Source organism: Anoplolepis gracilipes, chromosome 7, assembly GCF_047496725.1.
Source record: "Anoplolepis gracilipes chromosome 7, ASM4749672v1, whole genome shotgun sequence".
Taxonomy (NCBI): domain Eukaryota; kingdom Metazoa; phylum Arthropoda; class Insecta; order Hymenoptera; family Formicidae; genus Anoplolepis; species Anoplolepis gracilipes.
The window spans coordinates 8,713,490-8,727,315 of NC_132976.1; the positions used below are offsets into that span (position 1 = coordinate 8,713,490).

The 13,826-nt window shown below is 29.9% G+C and overlaps 2 protein-coding genes across 5 annotated transcripts; both read right to left on the reverse strand.

Annotated features, from left to right (window-relative positions):
• Nucleotides 1-514: 514 nt before the first annotated feature.
• On the reverse strand, nt 515-2,475 carry LOC140667668 (ras-related protein Rab-28). The gene is made up of 4 exons (XM_072895814.1): nt 2,401-2,475; nt 1,204-1,389; nt 832-1,065; nt 515-739 (listed from the first exon to the last, which is right to left on the reverse strand). The coding sequence occupies exons 1-4, from the start codon at nt 2,473-2,475 to the stop codon at nt 515-517; spliced, it is 720 nt and encodes a 239-aa protein (XP_072751915.1).
• Fipoq (F-box/LRR-repeat protein FipoQ) lies at nt 1,257-11,417 on the reverse strand. 4 transcript variants are annotated; one of them, XM_072895651.1, is made up of 9 exons: nt 10,657-11,417; nt 5,516-5,715; nt 4,892-5,166; nt 4,494-4,760; nt 3,843-4,212; nt 3,355-3,558; nt 2,901-3,273; nt 2,401-2,805; nt 1,257-1,402 (listed from the first exon to the last, which is right to left on the reverse strand). In XM_072895651.1, exons 1-7 carry the CDS (start codon nt 10,768-10,770, stop codon nt 3,138-3,140), a joined length of 1,566 nt encoding a protein of 521 aa, XP_072751752.1. In that variant the 5' UTR covers nt 10,771-11,417; the 3' UTR covers nt 1,257-1,402; nt 2,401-2,805; nt 2,901-3,137. The 4 variants fall into 4 exon arrangements, with proteins under 4 accessions (XP_072751752.1, XP_072751751.1, XP_072751754.1 ...); XM_072895650.1 differs by having other exon boundaries at nt 2,401-3,273; XM_072895653.1 differs by lacking the exon at nt 10,657-11,417 and adding an exon at nt 9,738-10,003 and having other exon boundaries at nt 2,401-3,273.
• Nucleotides 11,418-13,826: the final 2,409 nt, after the last annotated feature.

The following is a 13,826-nucleotide window of genomic DNA, read 5'->3' on the forward strand; positions in this document are numbered from 1 at the left end:
TTGTATGAAAGTATTTTTAATGTTGTTATATAAAATATAATTATATTGCACATGTAACTATTTAACTATTAGCATAACTAATGAGAAAAGTACGATTAATAAATTTGTTTTTAAATCTACGGTAGAAATTTTATAATCATATGTTTATTCATTGGCCCCATTTTACATAAATATAATTTTTATTTTTTTTATCTGTTATCAATATACATAATAAATAAATTAAAAAGTGCGATAGACAAATGTATCATTCAAGTGAGACAACCGTAAAAAATATTCTTAACGTTATTTTCTATTACGATTGCATACTTAAATAACGGAATTTATGTATCATGTATAATGTTAATTACAGGTATTGTCTGAGACATCACGTATGAAATATGGTGTTCTATATTATGTAAATATCTATTGTATATTAGGATAGCGTAGTATGTACAATTTTTATTGATTCTTACATTTAACGAAATTCGTATGTATTTTATTCGGCTAGAAAAGGTATTCTAAAGACATATGATGATCATTGCAATGCACATACCGTAGATTTCGAGGAAGGAAAACGTGGATTGAATGTAATTGGATGTTGTTTTCTATTAGGAATTCTTTTTACTACTTTGTGAATTGAATTTACGTCTACTGTGTCTCCAATTTCAGCAATAATTATAGGCTTGTGAAAGTCTTGATCTGTTCTTGTTAATCGAACACCCAAAATCTGCGCTGCCAAATTTGCTATGCATAAAGATACCTAAAAGTAATATAATTTTCTTTGTAATTTTATTAAATGTATGAAAATGTATATACTGCATTTTACAAAACTATTATGAGAGAAAAAATTACCGATTCTCCAGTTCTCGCGGACATATCGTGATATGAAAATCCGTTTTCCGCGGCAAATCGATGTGACCTGTCTCTCTTAACTGTTCTTTGATGCTCCATATCGCATTTATTACCTATCACCGCTATCAGAGGTGGTTCATCGTAAGTGTCAATGAAATTCTTGATTTGATTAAGCCACTCTTCTAAGATATCGAAACTGGAGCTGTTTGTGACGTCATACACCAGAAGAATGATCTGATTGTGAGAGAGATACAGATATAATAAAAAAATTGCAACGATATATAATCATAACACACTAAAAACAATTTAAAAAATATATGAAATAGAACTTATTTTGATAATTATTTTTAATACACAAAAAATTAACTTTACGTGTGCTCCGAAAACATATTTGTCCAACATGTTGCCGTGCAGAGCAAGTCCACTGACATCCCAGAGATGTAGATTAACATTCTTGTAATAACCGATAGTGATGTTTTTGAGGAAGAAGTCGATGCCCGCGGTAGGTACGTACTGTCTGGTGAAATCGTTGTTGCAAAATTTCTGGACGATGCTGGTCTAAAGAAGGATCCTTGAATTTCAATTATCAAGAATGACAGGTATAGCGATAGGAGAATGACAGGTATCACGCTAGGACTGACACTCAAGAAAACTGATAATGATACTTATACATTAATTGTCCAATTTGAATGAAGACAAATTAAAATTGCAACAATAAGAATAATGAAATTATTTACTCAATAATCAAACTTCGATTTATTTAACGTCTTTTTATTAAATTCACCCATTATTTTTAAGTAGATTTTCAGTAAATTGTCCCATTAATTGTGTTAAATATATTATGATAATTTATCGATCTTTCTTTCTTGTGACTTGTGACATTTGTCAATCAACTAATATAAAAGAAAATAGCTCGAAAGGTTAATAAATTCATGCTTGATCTATATAGCCTCATTAATTCAAAAACCATCGATTAGAAAATTTGTGTTTGCCGATTGGTCTGATTGTCATATCATTGATAACTATTATAGAACAATACTGCAAACGTTGCATGTTTGCAAAAGTTTTCGCATTAGATCCAGAAAACACGAAGTCTCGCGGTCAGAGGCTTCATCGATCCAAGCTCGCGTATTGCACTCATTACGTTTAATCCATAGCGCACATATTTATATTATATGAAGAAAAGCATATGAAATTATTACTATAACTATATCGGTAAAGCAAAATCACTAAAAATCTTTTTACAGCAAAAACCCGTACAAATAATTAAATAAATATTTACAGAAAAGATTGAGAACGTATCAATTTTTCTATTCACAGTCGAAAAAGAATTTTTATCAGCTCTTCAACAATAACGATGCTACTCTTAAAAATAACGAGAAACACTGTCACCTGTTGAAAAGCTTTCCATTTTCACCATGGCAATCGGCAAACAAATTTAAAGCCAGACGCAACACGCGTTATTATAAATATAACTATCTTTCGAAAACTTTGCGAGCGCCGAAATCACGGGATCAACCACCTTGAGACGTGCATTTTTGATCGAGGACATGACGGACTGAAACTCACTTTGCCGGCACCGGAGTCACCCACGAGCACAATTTTCAGCCGCTTCTCGGCCGAATCCGTCTCGACGTCCGACATGAAGGTGCACGATGAATCGACGGCAGCCCTTTGACGGAGTCATGCGAATAATGGCATAGCTTGATGGCGGCCAACTATAGCACGACATATAATGTAGCTCGCGTGTTGTGGCCGACAAAGTCCGAATCGACCGACGGCGGTGGCCAGTGCGGCGTCGTCGTCGTCGTCGTCATCGTTTATTCGCGGGCATGAATAAATTAACCGATAATAATCGATAATTTGCTAACCATTCGTGCGTACTTTGCGGCTAGCGTAGATTTCGAATATAAACTTTGACACTGACGTGCGTAATGTTTTTTATGATGACACGTGTGCGTCTGACTTTAATATCTGCGGAAAAAAAAATATTTGTGAGATGTGGATGTTTCCGGATAGTTTGGAAGTTTATTAAAAGTAAATATCGTAATGCAAAGAAAATGTAGTACTTGTGATATTAAATTATAATTATCGTATCATTTTTTTGTATTATCATATAATATGAATTTCATCTTCTTTGTCTTCTTTTATTAATAATAATTTTATTTTCTTATCGCGCTAGTGTTATTTACATTAATACTGTAACAAAGAAATATCGAAGAGCTTTATATTTAGGCACTTGTTTGTTTAAATTCATCAACAGGAACCCAATAAAACTTAATCTCAGGATCTATCGTCAAAGCGCATCAATTAAAAATTAAATCCTTATAATTTTGCAAAAGATAATAGTTCGATACTCTGCAACAAGTAATTGTTCTAACGACGGTCAGTCTGTCAGCACGTTCAAAATTGGCTTTGACGATTTCATAGTATCTTCCATCGCTGAAACAAAACCATATTTTTCATATATGTATACTGTTTACATCATTTTATAATTCTGTTTACCTTTAATCTTAAACTCACCTTAAACTTAAACATCTCAGCTTAATGCATTTAACACGTAGGACGTCAATAGCTTTTTGACTCTTATCTGAAAATCGTAAATTTTCAGGATCCCAGCGTAACTCTAAACGCTCTAAATTGAGACAATTAGAAGCGATTCCGTCCATAAGTTGATCCACGTGTATGTTGACACCTAGTCTCTCTTGAGTACCCATCACAAGTATTCTGAAATATTACACATATTTAGGCTCTTTAAAATTCTAATGAAAATATAAATGACGTTTACCATACTAATAGGAAAGAAATTTTTATCATTGTAATGGCAATAAAGAAAACAAGCAACATGAACGCATATTTAAAATTCTATTAAATGAAACATATGATTACAGTTATTTTTAATTTGTTTATAACTTTTGTTTATAACTTATACAGAGCAGATTTAAGTCACTTTGAACATTTTTGTTTGTAGGGTATACTTATATGAAATTAGTAAAATTGTAAACGCTCACTTTGCATTAGTTAAAATCGGAAGTACACTTTGCCAAAGCTGATCGGTAATATGCGGCATGCCTGATAGCGCAAGGCCGTACAGCTGATGACCGTGCTTTGACAGGAACTTATGCAAGGCATCGTCAGTCAAATTATCGGATCTATCCAGATCCAATGCTATCAAGTTTCTTGGATTTCCGACTTCGGTCCACGCTTTCAATACACTGTCATTGAAACCGTTTAGTTGACCGGCACTCAAGAACCGAAGGCCTGGAATTCTGGCCAGCATATCGATTAAGCATTCCGTTGACAGATCGGTAGCGGTAATGTCGAATTCTTGAATGCTTGATTTTTCCCATTCAACTTGCATAACGTATTCACTCTGGAGATCTAACATGTCACGCATATTTAATTGAGATATATATGTATATATAAACTTGCTAAAAACATCAAAATATATTGTAATAATTTCCTTAACAGTGATGAAATATTTTATTCATCTTTTATGATCAGAACAAATAAAAATTTGCGACATAGATTAACAAATTTAAACAAATATCCGCGAAGTAGCTTATATTTTAAAAATTTAATTAAAAGAATTTTGTAAAGAAACTGACAAGTGTCATGACAAAAGAAATACATTAATAACATCAGAGATAATGATATCTCACTTGTTCCTTGCATAAGAAGACATGTCAGTCTTCTGCTTCTTTGAAAGAGTGTCTTCATGGTCACCCCGGTCACTTTGGCACAGAAATTCACGGCTAAGCATTCTAGTTGGATACAATTGGAGGAAAAAGCATCGATGTGTGAATCATCCACAAAATTTATCCCATATAAATTGATCACTCTCAAATTAGGCGTCGCGGATTTGAGTTTGTGAACATTAATTACTTCGTAAATTTCCTCTTCCTCTTCTTCGACTTTCTCGTATGTTCCTAAAAAATAATAAATTTTATAATAAATATTTTAGACTTTAATTACATGTATTAATGCGTGTTGAGATATTATATGTATAGATACATGAGATAATATAAAAAATACAAAATTTTATTTTTTAATTACTAACCAATTAAATGAAGAATCTCTAAACCGTTGATGAAGTTATAAATTTTCCGCATAAAGCCTTCCATAAATATGACTTCCGAAAGACAAATGCACATATATTTCAATTTCGTAGGAAACGCTTGCATTTCTGAGAAATCATGCAATTGCATAGCAGTTGAAAAATCCAATAACATATGTGTTAAATTTGGACACTTATTAGCTAACTCGTGAAGAACTGTATGAGTGATCAATTCTATTGGTAGTTCGATATATCTCAATGATGGTCCAAAACGTGTGCTGCAAATATTAAATCGTCATTGTTTTACACTGTATTCCATGTATAAACTAAGAATGAACTTTATTACTTTTACGTCTCTTCACAAAAACATTCACATTTCAGATAAATGTGTTTACAACTTTACAGTGACATTTCAGATAAATATTTTTACAGCTTTATATATATATAAACTCTTTAGATAAATTAACATCAGAGCAAATAAATTCTTCAAGTATTATTTTTGAAATTAACTTCTATTCCTACACGTATCCTGTGCACATTGGATTTTCTTCGTTTCCAAGAGAGTTTGCACGGAAGTCAAGAAATACTTGAAAAGTGCATAAATTAAGTATTACGATCTCGCATCACCTGATTAACTGCAGCAAATTTTCCAGAGAGCTCACGTGAAGCCCGCTTATTTCCGGTCTTAGAGACACGTGTTTCCAGAGACGCGTGTCATACGCAATTTGTCTCCAACGTTTGCAAATTCGAGCAACTCTGCATATTTCGCGATGCGATAGATAGCTAAAAACGTTTAGAAGGACTTTGTCCGGTAGCTTTTCTATTGTCTGCAAAAAAAAAAAAAAAATTATCAGCTATTATAATAATATTATTACAATAAATTTTTAATAAGATACATTTTAATTGAATGACGCTTTTGGAATTTTTAACGATACATCATTGATCAATTATTGAATGGTGCGAAACAATAAATAATCGATTAATATTATCACTGATCAAGTCGTACAACTTTACGCAATGTCTTTGTATGTTAACACGCAATATTCAGTTGTTGGCGCAATATCAAAGACAGAAACTTGAGATTATAGATATATACTAATATATTCGTTGAGCTTCTCTTTTCTTCGTGCTAAAATTTAATAGCTAAATCAAGCTATAGTTATCAATTTTTTTCGACATCGAGTTTTTCCTTGCGAAGTCTTTACGTAAAGACATATTGAAAAAATAGAGTTGAATGGAAGTGAGCTCAATAGAAAAAGTATAGTAGGGTATAAAGGTTAATCTGTTCATAAATGTTAACTAATTTGTGTGTGTGATTTATATCGAATTCTATCAAAGTCCAAGTGATATATAAACAGATTTTGTTCCGTTCGTACCGTTTTCGTGAGAGATAAGTTAAAGATCATGTTATATCGACGTTAAATAAACCAACAACTTACAGTACGACTTCTACCACCATCACCCTCGGAAACGTACATCTGAGACGTTTCCAGGGCAATCTGACCCCAAACGTCCACACCACCGAGATCCATGATGCTGCTTCTTTTGACGTTAGATTAGAATAAAAAGTTTATTTAACTTTTATTGATTTTTTGGTAAATTTATAGAGAGTATATTTTTTCTCTTTTATTTAATAAAAAATACTATTTAATTTTTCATTCTTTCTTTTTATGTATTTTTAATTTGAAGTCACTTTCATTTTTGCTTTTTAATTGAACATCACAATATCATATCACGATTTATTTTAACATAATAATCACAAACTAAATGTTAAATATGACTTTTTAATTTACGCATTTAAATGTCTTTTATAATGTGGAAAATTTATTTATTTCACGAAAATACACCAGGTAAATTATTATTCGCGATTACACGCGATCTATTAGAATCGCAAAACAGAATTCGAGGAAGCTCAAACTACAAGTCTTCAGTGCTGTTAATCGGATCGCGCTTGCGCGTCGCCCTAAATATACGACTTGGAAGGCTTGCTTGTACTTTATTTTAAACCCCGCTGGTTATATCAAAACGCCGGGATACAAGTTTTACATTTTTAATAAAGTTCATTTCCTGCTAAAGAGTTTCCAAACTTAAAACGTCCAATTTTATTCGATCACTAATACATTTCAGATGCTAAATCTTTAATTGCCAATAGAAAAATCAATTCTCTTGACGCATTTCCAATTGGTTTATTTTTGTCAAATTCTTGTACATTTGATGTATGTGTATGTGTATTACAATTTCTGCTACATAAATATTAAATAATGCAGAATTTGGTACCAAATTTCTCTCTGTCGTGCAATAAAATTATTTGTTCATTTTTAATAAATATAACGCTAATGTAAAACATTTTCATAATTATATTTCTTTGATTCTACATTTGCTTTTGTTACAGTCAAAATAGTTTGAACGACAATTAAATATAATTTAAATATATTTTTATGCTTTTTTCTTTTAAAAAACAAAATAAATTATTAAAAACTTAAACTATTATAATAAACGTAAAATGTAAACATAATCGTACTAATTATTGTAAATATTATTGGCTCAAATAATTAATTTAATATTTTCTTACTTATTATATTTCTTTGCATTCTAAACAAATATAACAAAGGTTTTTTGCAAATATATATTTGTATATATTGTACGTAGATGTATGTGTGTGTATATATATATATATATATATATATATATATATATATATGTTTTTTTTTCTTTTTTTCAAAAAATATTTTCTCTTGCTTTTTTAATAAAAATATATATAAATATATAATATTTATATATATTTTATATAATATTTACATAAATATATAATATGAATATACAATATTTATATAAATATATAATATTTACAAAAAAAGTTTATTATATTTGTCTGGATATAAGAAAATAATAAACAGTAAGAATTAATTCTTACTTCGTACTATTATTTTTGACACCCTTACAGATCAGCATATTTTTGACGCGTTTATTAATATGTAAAAGTATGTAAAAAAGATTCTAAATAAAGATTAGAATAATAAATTTGAAAAATAATTTAATTTAAATACCATTCATTTTGGAGATATTGAAGCTATCAGTCACAAATAAAAATGATCTATCAATCCGGAATAAGAGTTAAATTAATTATATTTCTCTGATTTGATTATATTTAAAATATAGAATATAGAAATATATAAATATAGATTATACGAAAAATGATATTTTTAATGGCTCTCTCGGCGTAATAACTGGCACGATTTCAATATGATATATATATAATACTTAATAAATTACTAGTTCTACAACAAGTTACGCATATATCTTTATGATTAAAGTGTTAAGTTCGTGTTAACCAATGGAGTTAATGACTTAAGAAAATTACTTAAGAAATTAAGTTATTTCCTAATTGAGACATGAAGTTATAATAGAATTTGTATCTCTCATCATTATCTAAATAAAATATAGTAAAAACATTTCTTTATTCATCAATATAAAAGGGATAATGGAAAAATATTAAATGAAATCTAAACTTTAAAAAGTTTTTTCAAAAAAAATAAAAAGTTACCAGATTCTATTGTTTATTAGTTAAGTAAAATTATAGAATATATATTTGGAATGTATAATATATATGAAATTATTCACGATTATTAAAAAATATGTACTAATCTATCAATCTTAAATAATTATATAATGTGACTCTTTTACGAGATAAAAATCGGGTTGTTTCTATAAGGCAAATATAAATATATATACATTTTTTTATATTTCTCTTATTTTACAATCTTTAATTTTAAGAAATGATCATATCAATTTTCTCTCTGTGTATTATTTAATATAAAGAAAATATAAAGAAAATTTCTAATTTTTATAATTAATATGATAATCATTGCTTAAAATTAAAGATTGTAAAACAATAAAAACATAAACAAAAAAGTAAGAGCAGTCGACGGGAAACGAAAGACTCGGGAATTTGATTCCCGATTCAGCGACTTCGCCCCCGATATATTTTTCTCGCCTACGTCTCTTTAGGTAAAGAGGAGTTTAGAAAATTCTATAAAATGAGAATTAAAAAATTTTGGTAAATACACCAAGACAAATATGTGCCCTGTGCACTTATCAATTTCGCAAAATTATTTTCTGCGAAATCGACGCATTAACATCCGCGTTTGGCTCTTGTTCGCCAAGTTTCTAATTGCTTGTTTATAAACAAAAAAATTTATATATATTTATAATTACTTTATAGAAACAAGTCGATTTTTATGTCGTAAAACAGTCACTTTATATAATCGTTTAAGATTGATAGATTTCTAATTTTCTAAAAGCATTAAGAGAAAATTAATTACTGTGTTATAGAATATTAATAAATATTTAATAATTATAAAAAAAATAATTTTTTTTTAACAATAATTGAAACATATCGACTCCATTCGTCGGCCGCACATATCCGAGCATATATCCCCACACAGCATATATATATTCAAAAGATGTTCAGAGGACATTCTGAAGATATCTTTTCATTCAAAAATTCCTTTGGGATGTTTTCTGAATGTTTTTGAATATCCATAGTGTTTGGGTCTATATCTAACAATAAGAGCGGCGTCGTATCTAAAACGAAATAAATCTTCTACGAAGAGGAAAGCGGGAAAAGTGGGCCTGAAAGAGCCATGTTTTAAAAGAGACACTTTTTTGGAAGTTGCTGAACGCATTTCAAAGAAATGTCAAATTTTTGTGGATGACAGCTATTTAATGTTGCTATATAAAAACTAAAACATTTTTGAAATGCGTTCAGAAACTTAAAAAAAAAAAATAAAAGTGATGGCTCTTTCATGCTCATTTTCCCTTAATAATTGATTCGGATGTCCAGGATTACCGTCGATTTTCCTCGATGCATTGTGCTACATTCTTCCTTGGATATTGCACTAACATGTTCCACGGCAAGTTGCGTCCAAGTGGTCATTGTTAAAGCTCAAACAAGACTTACGAATAAACAACGACACGAAAACCACACGAGACACTGTTATAAATTAACAATTTTTACTCGCACAAACTTTTATATTTTTTAATAAAATGTAACAGTAGTTTGAGCTGAACCGAAAATTGGTCCCGATTTATCGAGTGAATTGCTGTTTGTCCGCCTTAGGAGAGTCAACACTTGCAACTGGATCTAATTGAATCAGTTATAAATAAAGGCAAGCAGACAGGCAGGTAGGCAACAAGCCAGAATGGGAAGACCTATTGACATTCGCCGACATATTGATGTGACACTATGTATAATAGAAAAGAAGCAAGTGCCGATATTGACGTCGCGAGATTTCTCTCATTCGAATGTGCCTGAACTGTGTATCCGTGGAGTGATATGTATGAGAATAAGATTCGCCTTCCAAGATTTAAAAAGAAAAATTTATGTATCAGTCGATATCGATTCTTTACGTATTCGAAGATGCAAATATACTCAAACTTGATAGCTTTACAAATCGATGCCTGATTTTTTTATTTGCGGAGTATTTTTGTGGAGTAAAAACTCTAAATATAATATAGATAGTCATAGTTAGCGAATTATTTTTGAATTTTTATTAAGAGATTTAAAAAGAGACTGAAAGAATAACGTAGTATGAAGACTCTCGTAAAAATAAATATATGCATACAGCAGATATTTTGAATTTCAATACATACTTACATTATAATAAGAAATTTGTTGCTTCGTAAAGTTATGCAGTTGCAATTTCATTATCCTTTGTTCTTACTGAAACCTGCCAATCACTAAATATTGTAAAAGCAAGTTCACTTACCGTATTAGGACGTCTTATTATTCTTTCGGGATCATCTCCTTCAAAGACATTGAGTTGTTGCAACGCAGCCTCCACGCTCAGGACATTCCAATTTGACATTCTTCGCATATCCATGATGACGAAATTATGAAGACGAGAGAATCGATTAAAAACAGATCTTCAGGCGAGTTGTAATAGAAGAAAAACAAAGATGCGAAGCAGAAGATAGTTTTTACACTGTTATTTTACGCTGTTATAAAATACCTAATAATAATGACACAGTACTTAAGAAAAATTTGCCGATCATTTATTATTAATTATGCAAACGGTAAAATGGACAAATACAATTTGAACATATTATTTTAGAAAGAATCGTGAGTCGCAGACTTATATTATACTTGTTATAAATTTCCCAGCACACAACACTTGAGAGAAAAAAAAATATAAATCCGTAGACAGTGAGAACTGTAGCTTTTTGTACATAGACAAAGAATTTTATAAATATTATTTCGATTATATTATTTTGGAAAAATTCTTGATTTTCGTGTAATTTTTGCACTATCGCCAAGCACGTAAATCTGCATTTTCACATTTTGTAAACGTTTGCTGTCTGACAATCGTTATGTGTGTCACGAAATTTCGTTAGATTCGAATAATATCTAACTTTGAAGCGATTCTCTTTTTCATGCATTTAGCTCGTTAGTCGAGAACGGGCGCGATCGTTGTCGATAGGCGAAAAGTAGCATACTCAGTCATCGTCGTGATATTCGCGTAGACGTCCACCCGCGTTCTGCTGATCGGAGGAGAAAAATTGTAACTAAAATAATCCTACGTTTTTCTGTCTCTCTCTCTCTCTCTCTCTTTCTCTCTTTCTCTTTCTGTCTTTCGCAGCTTTCTGAAAATAGACTCGCTGGAGTGCTCCGCGAGCACAAGCAGACGAATCATTCGAGCGAGGAGAAGAGCCGGTACATCTTTCATATGTACGGTCTGGTAGATTTAGGAGAAAGTCTTACGTACTTTTACGTCATAAAAATAAGATGATGGACCAGCCGCATGTATCCGTTCCTTTTTTATCCGTGAACGTGCTGATAAATTTTGCTCGTAACTTTAGCCAGAAAATGATTCACTTTTTTTATACGTGTGAACTTAAATATATTTGATTACGTATCATCGAATATATTGTGATATTTTATAATATATGGGTTATTTTTTTCTTCAATTTTCTCCAAAATAGAAAATAGATCTAATAGAAAAAAGTCAAAAAAAATTATTAAACCTGAAAAATTACTCAAAGAATAAATTTGACATTTTTCATTATATAGAAATGTATTTTATATATTATATTAAAATCAAGATAAGATGTTCACTATATTTAAAAATTGATTGCATCTTTTAAAATGTTTAGCCTCTCTTATAGAACCTGGAAGCTGCCAACAAATGCAATTGGTATATATACTGATGATTCATTCACAGTATACACAGTTCCCAGTTATTTTATGAGATAAAGGAAGAACATGCGTTTTCCTCTTGTGTAATCAATTTGCAATATATACTGTATAACTTATCGACAAAACTATAATTTATCTTTTTTACATCCATAATTTTCAAAGTTATTTTTATATATTTTTATACAAATCTATTTACATCGTTCAATTTTTAATTTTCCATGTACTATTCTGCCAAAAAAAATCTCATGGAAAATATATTTAAATAATTAATTTTATGCTTCACACAATATTTTGAAGAATTTTTTTCTGTCAAACATGAGGATATCATGCGGGTATCAAGTATTCGACATTATCAATGGCGAATTCCTCGTTGACCGAGATCCAAATGGAAACTCTTGGCATCCTGCCGTTTATACAATATGATTAATTAAAGTCGCGCTAAACAAGATGTATCGAGGCATGTAATTTTTATAATGATGTCACAATTTAAAAACATCGAAAATAATGCAAACAATTTCTGTTAGCAACCGTAAATAACCGTAAACCAGAATCCAACAAAATAATAAAAAATATCCGTCTTTATATGCCAAGTAAGTAGGGGATATGTTTTCTTCATCTCTTATAAATTCCTCTGTATAAAGACTTCTAAACTGTTCATGAATGTCAATAAATGTCATACTTGTAAATATTTTGATTCGAAATTCTTGCAACTGTAGATACGTCGATAACATAATATAGGAAATTGAGATTTCCTTATTATAATGTAATATTTGCCTAAAGCGTACTTGACTATTGATTAATCTTATTATAATGAATGCGAATATGTACAATGTATTTGATTAACACTTATTAATATTAATATTTAGATTTCCACGCGCAAACATTTATAATCATATTTTCAAATATTGTCTTCACATAGTTAATTATCTAATTAAATATAAACACATTTGATACAGATAATATGAAGCAGCTATTGTAAGATTTCATAACAAAAGAGTTGTTCGTAGGAAACATGGTTGCAAAGAATTTATGTATCGAATTATCGATCGCGCGAGCGGTATCTTTCATTATCTTTTCAGTGAAATATACACTGAGAAAGTTTTAGTGTTGTATACTTGGACAATAAGGTGTTACATAAATCTCAATGTTTTCGAATCGATGAATCGGAAAACCGATAAACATTACACCGGATGTACGCTTTATGCATACTATTTGCTTGTGCGACGTCTATCATGACTTGGTGATCGTCCAAAGAGTAATATCTAATTATTGGCTAATATTTCATTCTAAATTTAATAGGGATACATTTTGTAATAAAATACGTTTCTTTTCTCCTTACCTGTGAGTAACAAATAATAGGCGCAAAATAGATAAATTAATAAATTATAAAAATTGACTATTATCGCGTGCGAGAAGAAAGTAATTATAACTCGGTAATAATTTTATAACTTTCAAATCGATCAAAGGTTACTTAGATAATGTTATGTCAACATGTTATGTCGCTTGATAGATTAGGTATGAATTTATAAAAAAAATGTATTCTTTTTAGATTCTTTATCATTTATATTGAATAAGATTTGATTACGAATTGAGATAATACATATAATATATATTGCTAAAATTAAAAATAAAATATTTCTTCCAATATTTATTTTAATGAAACTAGATTATATATAAGAATAAATTACGTTTTATTATATGCATATGTTGTTACAATGATCATAAAAAAAATATGAACTCTTC